The sequence below is a fragment of the Vanacampus margaritifer genome, chromosome 8, assembly GCF_051991255.1.
Source record: "Vanacampus margaritifer isolate UIUO_Vmar chromosome 8, RoL_Vmar_1.0, whole genome shotgun sequence".
NCBI lineage: Eukaryota > Metazoa > Chordata > Actinopteri > Syngnathiformes > Syngnathidae > Vanacampus > Vanacampus margaritifer.
This window is the reverse complement of record NC_135439.1, coordinates 15,298,836-15,318,800: the sequence shown is the minus strand read 5'-3', so window position 1 is coordinate 15,318,800 and position 19,965 is coordinate 15,298,836. Positions and strand designations below refer to the sequence as shown.

General features: G+C 39.9%; 1 protein-coding gene across 4 annotated transcripts in view; it reads left to right on the top strand.

Annotated features, from left to right (window-relative positions):
• The first annotated feature begins 2,956 nt into the window (after window positions 1-2,956).
• Window positions 2,957-19,965, top strand: part of kif21b (kinesin family member 21B) — a 67,173-nt gene continuing 50,164 nt past the window's right edge. For all 4 annotated transcript variants that reach the window (XM_077573240.1, XM_077573238.1, XM_077573239.1 and 1 more), the window contains exon 1: window positions 2,957-3,314. In XM_077573240.1, coding sequence (XP_077429366.1) covers window positions 3,274-3,314 — 41 coding nt within the window. In that variant the 5' untranslated portion in view covers window positions 2,957-3,273. The remainder of the gene's footprint in view (window positions 3,315-19,965) is intronic.

The following is a 19,965-nucleotide window of genomic DNA, read 5'->3' as shown; positions in this document are numbered from 1 at the left end:
GTATTCTGCCTATTGCACAAAGTCAGATAGGTTAGTCTTGAGCTCAGCCATGGCCCTAATGAGGATTAGCAGTATAGAAAATGGAAGGATGTGTGTCATAACTCTTGTATTGGACCTAATTGAACTGCACATTGGTACCTCATGAAATCACCTGTGAAATTTAATAGCGATGGTATATTATTTGCGTGCAGGGATTGCACAAAGGTCTTACAAGAGTTGTCGCGCTGTCAAGATGTGGCTATGAGGACCTGCTGTGCTCTTCGCCATCTGACACACACTCAAATCTAAAAACACACAAGTGGCTCCTCTGTAACACATCATCAAACATGCACACACACTCTCATTAAACCACGTTTGCCCCGGAGGGGATCACAGGAAAAGCGAAACAACTGTTCTCGATTCAACAGCCCTGGCTCGCACTTGGCCACTCATTTGAGTCAGATGAGCGCCAATTCAGGCAGTTTTGTTCCGGTGGAGAGTATGAGAGATTAGCTTTAGCAGCTTCAAAGCCAAATATAGAAAACGCATGTGAGGGATTATAGAGACATCAAAGAATTTAAAGATGGGGGAACACATTAGGGTGCCGTCTCATCTTCCATCTCTCGCTTGTGGCCTCTTTCTTAGTCGACCTATAAAGTTGGAGAGAAAAACGTTCTATGCTAGTATTCAACACTCACTGAATTATAATCTGGTATGATAGACAATGTCAAATACTCATTGACTAAGTGTTTTAGAACCTTTATTGAACCCAAAGTACACATTTTACATTAGAAAAATCTCACAGTATATCCCCAAACAAAAATATCAGAAAAACTACTTACAGTATCTTCAAATAATTATGATTTCATCTTAATTTTAGCGCTAGCTAGGAGGAGGCTAGTAGACACATAGACGTGTACTCGTACTCGACTAGAGAGATTTAAAATGGGACCAAAGAGGAAAAAACATCCTGTGATCATCTGTTGGCCAGGGTACGGCGCAGGATCCTGGAGGTTCAATTAAGTTATTTTAAACTAAAAAGGTAAACCTTTCCGTGTGTTGATACGTGCGCCGGTGTAGGCTACACGCCGATACGTTAAATGTCAATTCAGATAACGAATGCGGAACTTTGGTGGGTACATAACGTGTTGTCTGCTGAATGACATCGCTGGGCAGATTCCAGTTTTTAATGCTAGACCGTAAAAAAAAACACAACATAAAAATAATGTTAGCTCTTTGTTTATAGCTGGAGGAAGTAAACGCAAACAGCAAAGGACGTTACTGATAGAGGCCCAAGGCAACAGGAGTGTTTGCCTTTCTTCACATATTGACTATATGCATATCTACAACTCTCTGGAAACAAGGATTAGGCAACACATTGTGGCAATTACAAAACTCAAAAGTCTTGAGGATTTTGCAACCCACACTGTTATGAAATGTGCTTTTCTGAGGAGGTGCCATTCATGGTAGCGATTTGCAAACATGCCCCAAGAGAAACAAATGGGACTTGGTGATCAAACAGAGCTACATCCTTATGTAACATGTGTTGAGACGTTCACAGGACAATAAGATACTGTATACAAACTGTATGTTGGTGTGTACACTGCCCTTTGCCCTGACTGTTGCACGGGCCAGCCAGTTCCAAGCAGCAGATCGAGGGGGATTGAAGCTTTATCCTCATAACTACATGTTAATCTTGTGCGGAATCCAATACTGCTTACGGAAAAAAAACGTCGCCTGTGTAGCACTTCCATCGCCACCTGGACCACCGTACTGCATACACCAAATCATAAGCTCCTCAAGCATGCAAACGGAGCTTAGGTTGTTTCTGGGCTGTGTTTTATAATGTGAACATGATTATTGTGTGTGAGTTGTTTATTATTATACTCATTGGGGCACTGCTGAACGATTATTGAAAAGCTGTCAAACTCAGTCAATTCCAGGACATTAGTTGACCTCCATTTTTTCGCTATAGGAAATTATAGAAATGCGAATAAAATGTTTCAGGGTTAGGCAGCACGCAACTGGTTCGGATGTCTGCATCACATTTTATGGGTTGTGGATTCACATCTTGGCTCTGGACTTCCTGTGTGATTTAGCTTGTTAAAATTCAAAATTGTACAACTTCGGGAGCATTCAAAAACACATTGTAAGCTTAACTTCAATGTTAACTTAAACAGTGGGAAGAAGTCAGCCTTGAAATAAAAGAGACAAAGAAGAGAAAGGGCTTCCTCTTCTGACTCAGCAGGAGGAAGTGTGCTGAATGTAACTTCCCAATCTATGCTAAGACAAATTAACTCCATATTCTGTAAAATGGTAACAACCAAGAACACAACGTCTGCCTGAGTTTGGACCTTTCACCTCGAAGCGTTTTTAAAGCGTCACGGAAGCAGCATGCTGTGTTTACTGCAGTTAAACAACTCTTTCTGATACAGCCGCCAGTAGCCAGTCATTTTATAATGTGGGCGCGGCTCACGCTGTGGGTGTGAGTTAATGGGCGGGGCCGTCAGGCAGGAACTCTCAAGCAGTTGGTCCAAACCCCTGTCAATTAGATGTAATCCTGATGCATTCAATGACACTAGGTAATTTCCTAGAATTGAGACGAAGCAGCACAGTTTACATGTTTTTATTTACTTGATGATGGAATGCTTATAAATCACGTTTGCCTTTCTCAGCCGCAAAACTTACACACAACGCGGTAATATCATTAGATGTAGTTCTCTCATCCGTACTTTTTTTAATTAAATGTGTTTTTGTAGTTTAATTTGTGCCATGAACAAACGTGCATAAAATATTCAATGCACAAATCGTGTTCCTGCGAATTATTCCCCAAAGCTGAAATAATAGTGCGAGACGATTTAAAATGATGGCCAGATACGTTGCGAGTGAGTTAAAAAAATTCGACAGTCATTGAAGGCAGCATTCTCCAGTTGCGTTTATGGTCTCGCCTCTCAATCAGCCTGCTGTGTAGGTCTCACAGGAGCGTTGCTGCCTCCACATGTGCTTCAGACAACATGTAGCCACCGGGGCTCACTGAGAATAACACTAGTATCCCATAAACAGGTAAAGTCTGCAATGTGGCGGACACAGACGACTCGGAGAAGATGAACGCCACCGCGGGGGTGAAACAGACAGGAGTTCGGGAGAGGCATCCGTTAATGGGCAGCTCTTGACGGCAACTCCCGCTGACCTGAGCCGCCGCCGCCGCCTCGGCGCTCCTTCATGCCGCTGCAGAGCACCGCGGCCACGCACTGACTTCAAACACAGAGCTGTTATCCTCCGCGACCAGAGACAATGGCGAGCCTGGGTGACTGCTGCGTGAAGGTTGCATTGAGGTAAGCCTGCGTATTTTCTCTTTAGGTGTGTGTGTATGTGCATGCATGTGTTTGTGGAGATCTGCAGACCACAATTGTGTCTGTGCCCTCTAGGCATCAGTCTGTAGCATCATCCAGCCTTAACTGATTGTCTATTTATGTTGAATGATACTGCAAGGTTAGCTAGCTTTTTCATACTGTACATGCATGTATTGATAAGGTGTGCATACATGTGCCACACACTACCTCTGCAATTCCATGCTGTCCTCCAGAGTATGTGTCCATGTTGAGTGGAGTACTTCCATTCAATATGGGGCTGGTGTGACAAGGACAGCTGCAGCCAGGTGTGGGGAGAAAGAATGTGCGCTCCTTTCCAAAACAAATATACTATGTCATATTCTCCTCAAAAGCATTAAGAAATATATATATATATTTTTAGCATTGTCATTGTTACCTGAAGCCTGCTTTATAACCCCCACCTAAGCACAAAGGCACAGCTCGGAAGAGAGTGCCTTTGTTGAGAAAGCACCTCCAGGCTTGGACAGTACAGCAAAGCAGCTTTTGTATTCACATGAGGCGATATTGGCAGCCCCCCCCCCCCCCCCCCCCCCCCCCTAAAAAGAGTATATTCTTATGGATGTGCATGTGCTGGACTTTTGAGATAGAAACACTCCTGTGTCTTCTTATATTTGCCCCCGTCTCATTACTAATGTGATATCACTGTTGTACACACAACCTAAATTTTGTCCAAGGACTCTCTTGAGCCCCCCACTTTGGGAGGCACGCACTCATGGAACTTAAAAGGGGGGGTTGCAGACCCTTTTAAGATGAACCGTGCTACAGCTCCCAATTCCCCAGGGCAGGCTTCAGAGTCACTTTTCCATTTAAAGCTGAGTGTATCTCTTTTGTGCTTGCTCACAGTGACAGTAACAGGAAGTGGGGAAGGCGATGGTGTTGACAAAAAAAAAAAAAATCTCATAGCCAGCTGGTGGCTGCTGTTCAACTCAAGTTATTGATTGAAGAGCAGGTGAAAGCCTTGTGTGAAGATGACAGCTGTCATCAAATGGCAATCAATTTAAATCTTTTTTTTTTTTTATAGACAGTGGGAGATAAACATTAACAATACATTATTGAAGTATGTGAATCTACTGCTGACTAGTCATACTATATACGTCAGAACATGCAGAGTAATTTAAGCCACACACACCCTCCAAAACCTATTAGCAAGATTCTCACATTCTAATTAAAAAGTGTTTGTGTAATTACAACGCTGGTGGGCGAGCTCACACTGCTCCTCTCAGTCATGTGTTTGTATTTACGTGCTCTCTAAGTGCCACCAAATGTATATTTGACAGGAAATGAGACGCACACAAATAAGCGTGTGAAGAAAGATAACTTCCTGCTGTACGCTGCCGGCTTTCTCACTGACCGCGTAGGCTTGAACCTGAGAAAGTTGGCCAGCGATAAAAAGGGTGTGTGTGAGTTTTGTAATTGGTCCCATGTTGTGGTGCCCCCAGGCCAGGCTGCATGAAGTGTGCGTGAGTGAGCATACACGCCGGAGGGCAGGGAGGTCGCAGCCAGGGCCGACCCAGTCTGAGTGGCCGGTATCCATTTCCTGAATGTCTGCGCTGGCTTCCCTAAACAATGATCAGCGACATGACCTACAATCCTGCATTCAAATGTGGCTGCCTGAAGAATGGCCGGCGACACAGTTGCGCATACAGTACATGCATACAAATGTACATGCACCCCCACACAAACAGTGCACTCAATACAACTTTCTGCTGAGGCGTAGTAAAAATGCAATGTTGTAAAAACAATCCTGATTCACACAGACTGGCAAAAAACTAAACTGAACAGTCTTTTGAATACCCTTCGTCAGCTTATGCTACTATGACCTCATGAGACGTACACCAGGGCAATCCACTAAGGTCAAAGGTTCCACAAAAATCAAACTTTATTTTTTCGCCAGGTGGCTAGATAGTTCAGAACAAACAAAAGTTCACACTTGTGCACAAAAATGTAAATGTTTGTTCTCGGATTTCAAGAACAACTTTCCGTCGAGTGATTTCATCCTCGTTTGTCTCTGCTTCTTTTGTTCCGTCCCCTTTCCATTCTTCCAGTCCTGCTTGAATCAGGTGGCTCAAGCAGCCACACCTGTCAGGTTTGTGAGGCATGCTGGGAGATGTAGTGCCTGGATTGGCGTCCATTTTTAGTGTTTGCAGGGGAAAGTAGCGTCCCTCCACTACATGCCACGCTTTGAATGTGATTTGAGAATGATGAGCATAGTAACAGGCACAACTCAGTGGCTGCAAGTTGCACTGTTTTAATTGTATGTTGGAAATGGTACATTCGATTCAAGTATTTAACGATTGATTATTATCTTCAAGAAAGTGAGATAAAATAGAGGGTGCTGCAATAAACTCACATTAAACAGATGACAGGGACCGAGCACTAGCGAAAAAATGTGAATTATTGATGCCCTCGGGTTTTTTTTTTCAAGATATTGTTTACATTAATAATTTAAATCACAAATGTACCTCAAACTATGATCCCATATCATTTCATTTTTTTCCTATAACCTTACTTTTGTCTTACAGATGATTTGAGTTTGATAAATGCACTGAAAGGGACCTCCTTGTTTGTTAGCTTGACCTTTTTAATAGCCATTCCATACTATAGCTCCTTTCCAAAATACAAACTTCTTTGACAGTCTAGATGGATCACTTTAGCATACTTCCTTGTCACCATTACTTTAGTTATTGTTTGGAAGCATCTTATAGCGTAACAGAGTGTTAAAAATATGCCTGAAAGCTGCAAATAGGTGAATTTTTCATAGGTGAAATAGAAAAAAATCAATTTCATGTAATTTAAAGGAAAGCTATTAAATCATGATATAAGATGATGTATATCACAATATAAAATGTTCTCCATTTCGCACAGCACTTCATACGCTGATGAAGGCTATTCGAGACAGTTTTGCTTTGGAGTTGAAGCAGTTGGTGCACATGCCTGTAGTATTCTTACCGTCCAACTACACGCATGACATAAATTGCAACCTAGTTTCCAGTTGGTTTTGCAACTCAACTCTGGGAAAGCCTCCTTTTGACAACTTTGTGATCTGTATGTGCAAAAAAATAAAATAAAATTGTATCAGCGTCAGGCGATTACAATTTTTAATCGTAATTAATTGCATGACCTCACTAGTTAACTCACGATTAATCACAAATTTTGTGTTCTAATCTGTTCTAAATGTACAATAACAAAAATTCTAGGTTTGTTGTTAACAAAAGTGGAAAAAAAAGTTAAACTAATAGAAATGGTGCGAATAAATTTTTGACGTCTATAGCCGTCAATGGCAGTGAATGAGTTAACCACCAACAAATCTTATATAGCTCCTGGTGGACAAAAGCCAGCACCTCATCCAGACGATAGCTACGCTATGTCTGGCAAGTTATTTTTTTTTCTTGCAAATCTGCAAGTTTTTTCTCTCGTAAATTTCTGAGTTTAAAAAAATTTTTTTTTTTGACTTTATAATGTCCTAAAACTGTGAGTTTATTTCTTGTAAATTTGTGACCTCACTTTCAGGAGATGGCATCAACATAAATTTGACATTCGCCCACCCATCGTGAGACCCCAATCAGCTCACCTCCAGGGTGCCCGCCACACGTCTGACCCAAATTGAAGGCCTAATGCGAGTGCCCCTGAGCACGAATGTGCGCTTGTAAATGTCAGCAATTTAGTTTGTGTAACAAGACAAGAGCGGCGCGCACATCTCCTTATACATGTCGACTTGTTCCTGCATAATCCTATTTTCTCTTTGGCGGCAACTTTGCCAAGCAGCCGTCCGTCCGAGAGTGGCAAGTCACTCTCGCCAAAGTGCAAAGTCAGCATGTACAGCTGAACATAAATAGACACAAAGACCAATCTGTTTAGAGTCGAGGTCTTTGACCTTGTGATGGCTGATAAATGTTCTCACCTTAACAGCCTTTTCCTTGAGGATCCTCTCTCGGTCTAATTTAAGATCAATGACCCGAGGACTCGCCGGGTTTGTCTCATGTGTTCTGACGACAGCAAGGAGGCGAGAGTAAATGCATCCCTTGTATGTACCCAGACCTTATGACTATTAAAATAAATAAATAAATAAATAATAGCATATGAGTTTGTTACTGTGGAGAATTTCATCACACTACACCAAAATATTGAGGACAAAAGTGAAGCCCCTCCCAGCGGACACAAAGGTTTTAAAAGTTGTGTTGTCGGACGTGTGTCCTGTGTAGGCTACCAGTCTCGACTGTTTCCTGTGAGTGTTAATACTTTGCCACATGGGCTCTGTCTCCCCGGGGGGGGGGGCCTGCCTTTTAAATCGACATTGGCATTGGTGGGAAAAAGTGAGTTTTGTGTATTTGTTTGGCGTTCATGCAGGTCACACGGGGGGGGGGGGGGGGGGGGAAGCGCTGCAAAAAATTTCTTGCACTTGGTCTCAACATTCATGGCCCTCGTATGACAAGTTTACCGCAGATTTACTGCGGGTGGAGAAGAGCGAGGGGCTTTGTTGCACCTGTAAACACACCACCCAACAATGTGAATTTCGGAGGAAATTGAAGTGAAAAGTAAGCACTACAATCATCAAATGTAAAATTAACAGCCATTTGTATTTATGTCACGTTTAGTGCTTTCAGATGCGAGTGTTGATACAATATACTCCACAAATATGGACTATGGTAAAGCGTCATTTTCTTCAACAAATAAAAAATATCTACAACTAATTACATAGCATTTTCTGCACAAAGTCAAAAAAAAAAACTGCACTGAAACATATCCAATGGGGGAGGGGTACGAGCAGGAAACATGACATGGAGCACACACCCGTGTCGGCTGTCCATAGCTGTGCATCACTTCCTCTTCACTCACATGATCACATGCTCACTTTTGTTGTTGTTGTTGCCTTCAATTTTTTTTAGACTTAACAGTCCTGGGTGAATGTTTAGAGGGAAAGCGAAAGGTGTCAATAAACCATGCCAAAAATCTGTGATGGCATCGCGAGAAAACAAACCCTTGCATGTCATTTGACCAAGGCAGAGCAATTTTTAGTGTTCATTCAAACAAATACCAGTACATTTTCCATTTATTTAAATTACATGAAGGTTGTGACTTTGTTCCTCAACCCTTGAATAACTTTTTTTCCCCCCTAATTCTTTATTTCACTCTCTTCCAATTGTAAACATTACTCTAAAACTGAGTCTATTTCGTCCCACTCTAAATAGAATCAAATTGACTCCAGAATTTACTGTGTAGAATATGTTACTATACTATTAGTCTTTATGGCCATTTTGGCACCACAACACTTTTTTTTTTCCTGATGGGGAAAATGGAGGTGTCACAGTCTCTTTGAGGCATCAGATAACATATCTAGTAATTTATTTGGGCATGTATTGATTTGATAAAATCTGATGTTACTGAAACAATTTAGCAGCATTTTTTTTCTTCCATTCATTGTGCCAACACTGGAACTCATTTTATGAACAAAAGCATTAAGGAGTATCTGGGGTAAGTAGGTTGAAGGTGTTGTGTATGTCACCTGCCTGAAAACAGCTGACTGTTGTGTAATGGAGCTTTGCGAGCAGACCGCGTCAGACTGAAGGCACAAACAAGGGACAATGGAGTTGCTAAACTACAACAAACTTAATAAAAAAAATTCATGGCCTTGGACAGTAGAAAGCTGTTTACTTGCATTTATACAGTTTGATTCTAACAGGGTGGTGTGTATACAGTTAATGCTGCTTAAAAAATGAGATGTTGCATTTTGGTACATGGATGAACAGCCCTCAAATGGTTTGCTGCTGTTGCAGAATGACTTCCTGTCAGGCCACTCGTGAACTCTCCGTACTTCCTGTTCAACGGCTGCTTTGAGAGCTCCTGTTTGAGTCTGTTGACATAATTCATCTTGGGTCAAAATATGAATTCTTATTGAAACAAAATTAATAATGTTAACACTATTACCTAGTAGGGGTGGGAATCTTTGAATATCTCACGATTCGATTCCGATATTTGGGTCTGCGATTCGATTCAGAATCGATTTTCGATTAATTATTTTCAATTCAAAATGATTTGATTGACAATGATTTTTGCTTCAATTTACAGATGTTCAAGGAATTGTAATGATCAACTCCAGTCTGACTCTCTAATGCTAATTAGCGCGCTACTCGCGGCACTTTTATCACTCAAAAGAACGGCTCCACGCTGAATCCCCCCCCCCCCCACACACACACTTTTATTGGAATAACTTGATCGTGACTTTTTCCTTCTACTCTAACGTGGCTACAACTTAATACAGTGTATTAGACCGCGTGGAACCACACTGCCACTCAGTGGCCAAACCAGGTGCAACATGAACAGCGCTCCAAATAAAGGCACACACAGACAAAGGCAAGACAGTATAAAATAATTTAAATAAAATCGATTTTGAGATGTTTAAAATTGATCCGGAATCGTACTAAATGAGAATAATTTTTTGGGGCACACCCCTATTGCCTAGTAACAAGAAGTTTGAAAGTTCTCACTGTACTTAATCCCTCTTGCACACACACACAAAAAAAAATGCACATTAGGCTAATTGAAGTGGGACGCTGACTGTCTCCATGTGGCAACCTCATGATTAAGTGGTGACATGACCAGAATGTTCTTTCCCTCCCCATGAGCGTACAGTATAGATAGATGAATGGATAACACTTTTTATGCACTTCCTGTCTTTATAATGAATTACTACTGATATAATTTACTGTTTATATTATGATTCCGTATGCTACTATATAATAATCAAATGTCACCTCAGCCAGGGCAGAGAGTTGTAACCTTAAAATAATGTGAAAGCTGTGTTATTTCTTACTTTCTAAAACATGTTTAATTGTTTAAGGAGAGTGGACTGAGAGTTTCCAATGAACTTGGGTCAGACCATGATACAGTAAACTACAATTTGGCCTTGGTGGAGTTGTTCGTCCTACACAGTGTCCTTCTATTTGGACGTTTGGAACTGTGACCAATGTGACCTCTTCCTTTTCATCTACTCGCACACTTGCCATATTTTCTTTGGTACAGTTTGTGTTGTAGTTAGTGTGTGTGTGTGTGTTAAGAGAAGCACATTGCACAGTCCCTTTTAACAGTGCACTTCCCGGGTGAGTGTACAGAGGATGCTGTGTGAATGAGTCTGACGTTAGTGCGGTTCTTTGTGCTCTGTGCTGAGTTTGCACACACTCGCCAATAAAGTCAGAGGAAGACAAGGGGTGTGTGGCGCAACAGAGGGTGTGTGTGCGGTGGGTAAGGTTGTAAAATAAAAAAGGAATAAATAAGCATCTGCTATGAAAAGGGCCGCTGTAAACATGCAAATAGCATGCAATGAGCGCGCGTCTGCACGTGTGTGGTATAAGGGTGTGCGTGTGGTCATTAGGAGCAGCATCGTGTGTATGAATAATTTGGGACAGCTGCACGTGTTCGCCATGTTCCCATACATCTCGCAATTTGGGCCAGATTGTGTACTATGCAAGGATGTTCACGCTCCAGTGGCGCTGCTGTCAGAATCTGCTGTGCGGATATGAAGTGGTCGCGGCGTGCGTCCTGTCTTGTGTGTGTTGTGGTGGAGACGGTGTGGAGACGAAAGCGCCGCACTCCATAAGTTTAAATAGAGGGATAAAGTTTAGGATTAATGTCAGCCGGGGTTAGGTGTTACTGTACATTGTGATTAAAGTTATGGTAAAGTGGTCTTCAAAAGCGTAGTTGTGCTAAAGTGCGTGCGTGTATGTTGCTGGCCAGCTGGCCAATAATCACCTCCAATGCTAAGTAGCTTAATCGCTGCTGGAGTTTGTCTAACAGCTTGTTTTGTTGTGAACGCAGATAACTGAGGTACACTTGTGAATGTTTCATTCATCACCAAATGATGAACTAAAATGAAATATGCAAATTTTTACTTTGGGGTTTGCTACTTGTCCAGTTGATACAGTAATATGGGATGTCTATAATATTCAATTATTATTTTTTTTCCTCCCAATTTCTATTTTATTCCAGACTCAGGGTCCACTCTTAAAAACAACCCCCCCCCCCCAAAAAAAAGCAACATACAAAGATTACGAAAAATACAGTTACACATTAAGAAGACAGGCATACCAGTTTTTCCATATGTTTGACTGGTAGCGAATTGCACTCCATCCAATATTCACGAGTGACACCAAAATTTCATTTCGAGACTTTTTCAGTCTACCAATAAAACTATACATTAAAGTACAAGGCAAATATCGTACTTAATTAAAACACAAAATAATGACATAATTGAATAGAATGTAATGAATTAAAATACTTTTTGCATCCATTTAATGGATATGGAGACGCTCCTTCTGGTGTGTGCGCCTTGACCATCTGCGGGCAGTATAATGCAGACAGAGACACACATGAAGAGGAGCTTCACAACAGACAGTAATATTCTCAAAGGCTAAATAGAATATGAGTATTGTTATGTTGTCTGTCTATATGTGTTGCTCGCTTCATTTTATGGCGCCCAAATATCCATGATTTGAAATGCTATATAACACCATGACACCAATTGTAATTGTTAGTCCCTCTTTATGGTATTTTCGTGTTATCATAAAGCTAAACAGACTTGATTAAGGCAAAGCTATTTTGTTGTTTTAAAAACCTTTTTAGTGTAACTTCAACTCAGTGTGGCATTACGCAGCTTCAAGCCCAGTATCTTTTTTTGGAAGAATTGTTTACTATTATCTGTCACACTGTTGCTTGTTGAGAAGTGAGTTAGTTATTGGCACCATAGAGCACTTGTATCTCAAATTTTTGCTCGCAAGTGAAAGCCAGAAATTGCCTAAACAACGGCTCTTATCTCAAAAGTCGGGTCACTTGTATCTCAAGGCATCATCACTGTTTTTGCATTCATGAAGTCCTCTCTTGAGTGAGATATTTTACACAGTGATTTTTTTTCCAGATAAAGAAATGCTTTTGCTATTACTCCATTTGAGTGGTCTTAATTTTTTTTTTATGTTGTCAAATGTCAAGCAACTCATGACTTTTTGAAGAAAATGAAATCTAATATTGTTCAATTAAGAACATTTTATGACAGTTATTCTGAATAACTGGTGTAAAGTACTTTAGTTATTTATGATTACGAAGATTGATGATGGCTGTGTGTGGCAACCACTACAGCTAAAACAGTGTTTCACTCACACAGAAATCAACTGTGGCTTTGGATGACATTATGAATTGTGGGACTAACAAAAAAAGCCTTGACTGGTGTCACAAGTGCTTCTCAGAAAAAAACGTTTTGCCCCCTGGGCTCCCGGAGACGACTTTTACGCAAAATATTGTAGTTTGTCCAGCCTCAGAGCCTCTTCAAAGGGTGCCTTTGTGCCAGTTGATGGCATCTGCTCGACTTCTGTTGCCCCAATCATGAGGTCTAGAACGTTTCCAGACTTTGTGTTTGTTGTCCTTCATAAGCTCGTCTCAAGATTCTATGCTTTCATCTTCTTTGGAGAACATTGTCTTTGGATTTTGGGAGGTTTTCCTAGAGGGAGTTTTGTTTTCCTCCATCTCAAGTGTCTTGTGAATTGCTTCAAAAATGCACGTTCCTGGTGGGAACCTGAATGTCCACAAGCAGAGAATCATATTTTAGCTTCAAAGCATCTACTTTACCTCCGATGAGTTGTCTGGTCTTTCTTCTGGTGGCTCATGATTGTTTTTTTTTTTAAACCAAGTCATCTTTTCATTTTTGTTTGAAATTCCATGTCCATTTAAAAATGTTTATACAGTCCCCATCTACACCTAACATTATTGTATTAGCCCAAAGGAAGGTGCCTTTTTCTTGAACAAATATGTAAAATGTGCTTCACCTATTTTGCAAATTTGCCGTTGGTCAAATTTAAACAAACTAATTATCTTACTCAAAACCACATTTAAATAAAAATCATATCATGGCTGAATATGTACTGTAGGTTTTTGTTGAGTTTTCTTGCTCATCTAAACTGTAAGAAATATTATTGTACACACGAAATACATTTCTATTATGCGAATTAATAAACTTTAACTCAACAGTCATTTTAACTTTAACATTTTCAACAGGGGTACAATTGTAAAAACAAGCTTACCGCCGTAATAATAGTAATAGACGCGTTATCTTACGAAGTGGAGTGGGAGGGTTGCTGAAGGTCAGGCAACTTCATACATCTTGCTTTTTTACATTCACAACTCTCATACAAGTGTAAAAAAAAGCTTACTATTATACATTCAAATGTATTCATTAATACAAAAATAATAAATTGTATAATCACCCTTAACTTTGATTGTGTGAAAGCCTTACTGCCTATGCTTGGGCGGTGAATTTGTTCACATAAAGCTAGCTCATTTTTTAATGTGCATTTACATCTAGTTTTATTAATTTGTGATTTAGATTTAGCCAAATTGCACTGAGCAGCTAATACACTAATGCACAATGACTTATTTTGTTGCTGTGCTACTATTCCGTGACAATATGTTTATTCCAGTTATGTGGTTCTTATCATATTCCTCTTTGCGTAAAAAAATAAAAACAAAAGATGTGTTAATCCTACACATGCAAACTGAGAGATGGCGTATAGACTCTGAAAGTGTTAAATGTTGAAGTTAATTGGAATCAAGCAGGCTCACACCTCTCTGACCTTGGAAGGCCATCTGTCATGAAAATGTAGGAAAGGATGCTAATTTAAATTTTTCTTGTCCCTCCTCCTCCAGTGGGGGAGCAGACGGGACTGACAAGGGGGTGGTGGTGGTGGTGGTGGGGGGTGGTATTCAGCGGAAATGAGGGGGATTGACCCAGAATCAGCTCAGACGATGCGCACTGATGTGCCCATGTAACAATGAGCGATGATCATCCAATTGATTGATTGTTGCTTGTGTGTGACAGTAGGAACCAGTTTGTGATTTGTGACACAAATTTTTCCAACACTTCATGAATAGTTTGTTATCATGAAACTCAATATGGTAGTAATTGTTTTGTTAAATGACAATGGGTGTTTTTAGCCATTAGGTAAATAGCACCCAAAACCTCTCGACTGTGAGGCAGACGAGCTTATTTTCTTAGTTATATTACATTTTTTTCCCAATTATTGTACATCAAACTGAAACAATTCTATTAAATAAGCCCATGGTTGGGTAGATATCTTGGTTCTCTGAATTTGCTTTCAATCAAATAACCACTGTTCAACTATGGTTGACTTTCCCACTCTACATGTTTTTTTTTTTTATGTCGCATTGTCGGTCGCAGACGTTAAAGCCCATTTAAATAAGGAAGGAGTAGAATGCACAGATCAAATTAAAAAAAATTCAGAGTAAAAATTGCGGGTAAAGTACAGGTATTGGTGATATTATGATGACGAAGAGAATGAAAAGAATGATGACGATGAATGTACAAAGTTCAAAATGTTTGTATTCCATGTGGGGGGGATACATTGGATTTGTTGTCTTCAGTTCACTGCAGGTCACATTTTATTGTATCCAAACGTAACCAACTCAGGTTGCACTCACTATTGTCCAAAAATGGGTTATTTGAAACCCTTCCCTCAGATGGTCTTCTTTCTCATTTGAGCTTTCATGTCCTCAATGTTGTCACGCGACAGGGACGGCCCTCTGTTATTTTAATTACATGGACCGTTGAAAGAAATGAGCCACGTGGTACATTAAGACATTAAGCCCTTAAACTTAACTTGACAGAATGTGTCTTTTAGAAATAAATTGACCGAAGGAGATGGTGTGCAAATGTAGTTGAATGCGTGTGAACACTCGACCTAGACTTGTATGCACAATGTAGGACAACACTGGCCCCGAAGTCTGGCTTGGTTAAGAAAAAGCTCGCGTTGATGTCGATGAACCAGTTCACTGGTTTGTGCTCCAGCAAGCGACACTTCACCGCAACACAAGCAGTCAAATCAATGAGCACGAAGGATTTGAGTGCTGCTATCTCTTATCACTTGTTGCCAATGGCCAAGAGTGCCCGAGGCTGCCCGTCTGGAAGGTTAGCATCATTGCTAGCTCGCAAAAAGTGTGTCTCATTTGTGATTTAGAGGTTAAAAAATTGCAGATCGATGCTTGGTAATGGCTGTGTCAGTGAATCATTTTCATGTAAAGGCTGTACTGTTCCACAAAATATTTTACTTTGATGCTAATATTTTTGTTTTGGTGACACCTCTAACATCTGAACAGTGATTTCATTCTATAAAGCAGGTAAATGATATTTAAGAATAGCTTTTGTAAACAAAATGTTAATCTATTTACTAATATACTATACCATATCTGTGAGTGACGTCAACAATTATCACTTCAGCCACTGTCATGATGGCTGTTGACATGACAGCCTTGTCATCCTCGTCATATTTCCATTGTACTTTGTTTCATTTTTGACACACACATACCTCTGGTATCATAAAACATAGTCAGAATCCTGTACGTACATTCCCGTTTCGCGGAGGTTAGCATTTTACAAAATGTTCACTTCGTCATTATTTCAAGCCGAACCAAACTGTAATCGATTCGTCAGTCCATTTTATTTTGACCACGCTTCCGTCATCACGTCGTCATACACCGAGTGTATGCGTCAGGTTACCTGACTGAAAGCCGTTGTTGAGTGCCACCACACTATAAACTGTTGAGAAACAGAGGTGATTTTTAAATCTAAAATAGTGCATCACTACCACTACTAGTGTTTTTGCTTCGTTTGCACTCTTCAAGCACTTGGAATTCAATGCAGAACAGCATCAGACCTTTGTCTACACCTCTGAATGAAAAAATGAGAAAACTCGTTCTTGGCACTGAATGTTTAGTTTCTAATGACTGACTTAAATGGTTTTTGACATTTAATGAGTTAAAAACCAATAGCCACACAATCAGTTACTGTATCTTCTCTTTGTGTCCTCTGTCTCTCTCTTGTGAGTGTTTTCATTTTCACTTTGCTTGCATTAGTTATATTGGCCTTGAGAAGGCCTTGAATGGCCTGAAACTTGGCATATGTGCCTCAGTGCAGCAGGGCAGATGCCAAGGTGGGGTGGCAGGAGGATGCCACTATGAGGCCACCTGCCACCTACTGGGCAGGCCGGCTGTCAACATCCTGCATCTGCCTCGTGCGCTCACCGCCTTGCCTCGCATGTGTGCTTCACATTTATACAGATTTTTATTTTCAGTATGGGCCAAATCTTTTTCAAAAAATATATTTTTCTGCTTGTAGTTTACATATGTTTCAATTTAAATGAGTGAAGACAAGACACTTTGCATCCATTAGACTTGTACACATAAAACAATCTTTGAGTGAAGATAACCACATGTAAACAGATGCAGAGAGACGAATAGGAAGTCAATTAGAGGTGGGAAGCAGTTGATAGGTTTATGTTGGCACTCAGAGGAGACCGATGATCCAGGAATCAATGCAGCACTGATGAAAGGACAGGAAAAGGTTTAGTTGAAAAAGAAGGAGGTGCCTTTAGTGAACAATCTTTAATTAATGAAAGTAGTAACTAGTAATGCACCGTATATTCGGCCAACGAAAATTTTTGGCTGGTGCGAAGAAATTTATTTATTTTTAAACGTTGGTGATGGTGCCGATTTTGTCCTGCTCCATATAGCTTACAAATGCGTCATCCGCACCGCACGCATCCGTGCCCGCCGGTGCGAATTATTGTACATTGACTATAAAGTGTAATTGCGCCGCCAGAAAATGCTCAGTTGCTCACCCCGCCATTTGCCAACATGTCTCGGACACATTTCAATTTATATTGTGCTTTGTTAAAATGCTTGTGCTAAATAGGCCAAAATATTTTATAATAATATAATTTTAATTAATTATAATAAATGTAAAGATCATTTTTAAAAATGGCACAATTTTTTTGGGGCGTTTCCTTTTTCGGCCAAGCATTTCTCTTTTTGGGTTTCAGCCCAAAAAACAAACAATACAGCAAATGTTGAATACAATTGTATTCCCTCTTGCTGATAATTTGATATGCGTGGACTACAGGTCTCAGTTTTATTTGAATCATGTTCACATGCATCATTTATGATGAATAATAATGTGTTTTTTTTGTGCCAAAATGGAGTGAACTACTACTATGCCATCAGTGACCGTTCCATAATTCATTTCAGCAAATGTTTTTTTCCTACAATTTTGACCTGAGCAGTGAGCCGCTTGCCACTACAGTATACTGTACCGTTGGGGCTCTCCAGTTTCATCCCTCAGTCATCAATATGCCCTCAGCATAAACACCTAAAATAGGCCAAAGCCAATTTCCTGTGGTTGCATGCCTTGTCATGTAAAACAATCCACATCAATTGCCACATTCTGTCCTTTGCCTCTTTTCTCTATCTCCCACTATGTATCGAGTTGTGTGAGGGGCACATTCAGTTATCACACTACACAGATTAGATTAAGAGTACAGATGATTAGCCAAGTCTGCAGTTAGTTTGTACACATTTTTTATCCGTAGCATTGTGTCGGTGTATAGTGTGGCAAAGGTTATCTTGTATGGGCAAACACATCCAAAACGTTGCATTGATCACAAAATAACTGTAATTTACCTTGATATTCTTGCTAAATAGCACAATATGGAGCTGAATGTACTCTGATTGTATTTGGCCATAATAAATGATACGTAATGCAGCAGGCTTTTAATATTTTCACAATTACCCTTACAATATTCTTAACTATGTTTTATTAATTTAGGGAATTGCACTGATGGGCTGATCCAAATTTGGATTGCTCAGCCTTAGTCTCGAGGTCTTCTTCATTCCATTGAGAGCAATTTTAACACTGGAGAACCCAAGAACCCTTTTCTTCTTTGGAAAATTATGAATTATACATTAAATGACTGCTATAAGTTATATATATAAACACCGAAATATATGCTTTTTCAATTTGAACCCTTTTTTTTTTTTAACCATCTCAGAGTTGCTAATTTATCAATATATATATACATATATAAAACATACTCCTAGGCATTCTGCAACATGATATGAAATGGATTAACAAAAAAACCACAATTTTACCATCTGATGGTTTGCTGAGAAGATGGTTTTGTTTGGATTGATTTCCAGCCATCTTGTCACCACCACTCTGGCTCATGTAAGTGCAATATTCATCCACTAGATGGCCCCATGCAGGGGTCAGAAGTGGCACTCTGGACTTTTGAAGTTAAATTTGTAAAAAAAAAAAGGTCTTTGTTATTTGAGTAGCAGAATTTATAGGGGCCAAATTTGACCCCGTGGGTTCTCCAGGGTTAATATTGACCGTTCTCAGCTGTGATTTGATGTCTTCTCTCAGAAATGTCTGCACTGTTAATTCTTTTTTAGTATCCACCAGCTTGTTGCTAATGTTTTCTGTCTGCACTTGGGCAAAACTTTATTTTTAGATTCTCTACCTTCATTATTTTGGAAAGTACGCTAACGGTAACTGGGCATGTTGAAGGTAAGTCGTGGGCCGTACCAGCCAAAACAATGAGCAGACGTCAGGCAATGATGCGTTTGATGTGTTTGCTGCTATGGGTGACCAACAACCTTCGCTCGAAAACCTTCTGTGTTAGGATAAATCAGAGTACTTTCGCTTTAATATTTGGAGCTGTTATAGCTGTCATCTTGCATTTTGCTTCACCATTGACGATGGCGTGTAAACTCCTGGCAGACATTTCACTGAAAGCGTTGTTTGAAACGTCCGCAATCTTACGGAAATCCAAGCAATACGACCAACCTCATTCGTATCCAGATATGTTTACTGAATGCAAGACGGTAAAGCGACTTGAAAAGGTAACACCAGCAAAACCACAAGCGTCTTGAGAATGCTTTTGAACACACAGACTCTGTTGATTGAGATAAAAACTGGGTAACCCATGCAGTGGCAACATTTATTGCAAAAAAAAAAAAAAAAAACATTTTCTGGAAGATATGTTCTCATTCTTTGTTCTCTCCTGCTGGATCCTGAAAAGCAGCGCAAAGCAAAAAGAGAGAGTGAGCAGATTACACTTTATACAAATTTGAACATTTTATACCAGAAAATTACCAGGCCTTATTTCGGTACTTGGGATGTCTGGAACTAGAAATTAAGAATTAAATGAATAGAAAATTGCCATTGTTTTTTGGGGGTAATTTCAGAAGTATTAGTGGTATTTGTGCTTGGTATCGGTATCAGTGACTTCTTAAACAGATACTTTTTACTCATTGAGCTCTTTTCAGATATAAAATGTGTCCAGAATTAATTTGATAAATTCATAATTTTTTCATGTACAAGTAATACCTTTTTAAAAACTATTTTTCCACTTGCTTACTCGACTGAAGATGGCATCACCTGTGCTGAAGAAGTAGGTAACGACCAATCATGGTTTACCTGTTCTCTGGGTTTGGTCAGCAAACTGAGCAATGATTGGTTGTTGCATGTTTCCTCAGCACAGGCGATGTCATCTTCAGTCGACAGCAAGTGGCAAGATTTGTTTTTAAAGGTATTAATTGTTTGTGAATGAAGTTATTAGACAAAAAATATTATCTACTTACTGTTGAAAATGACTCAATGAGTCAACTATCCCTTTAAGACTTGAGTATTCGTATTGGTAATAGTCTGGGGGAAAAAGTGGTATTGAACATCTCTCATTAAAACATATGAACATTAACATGC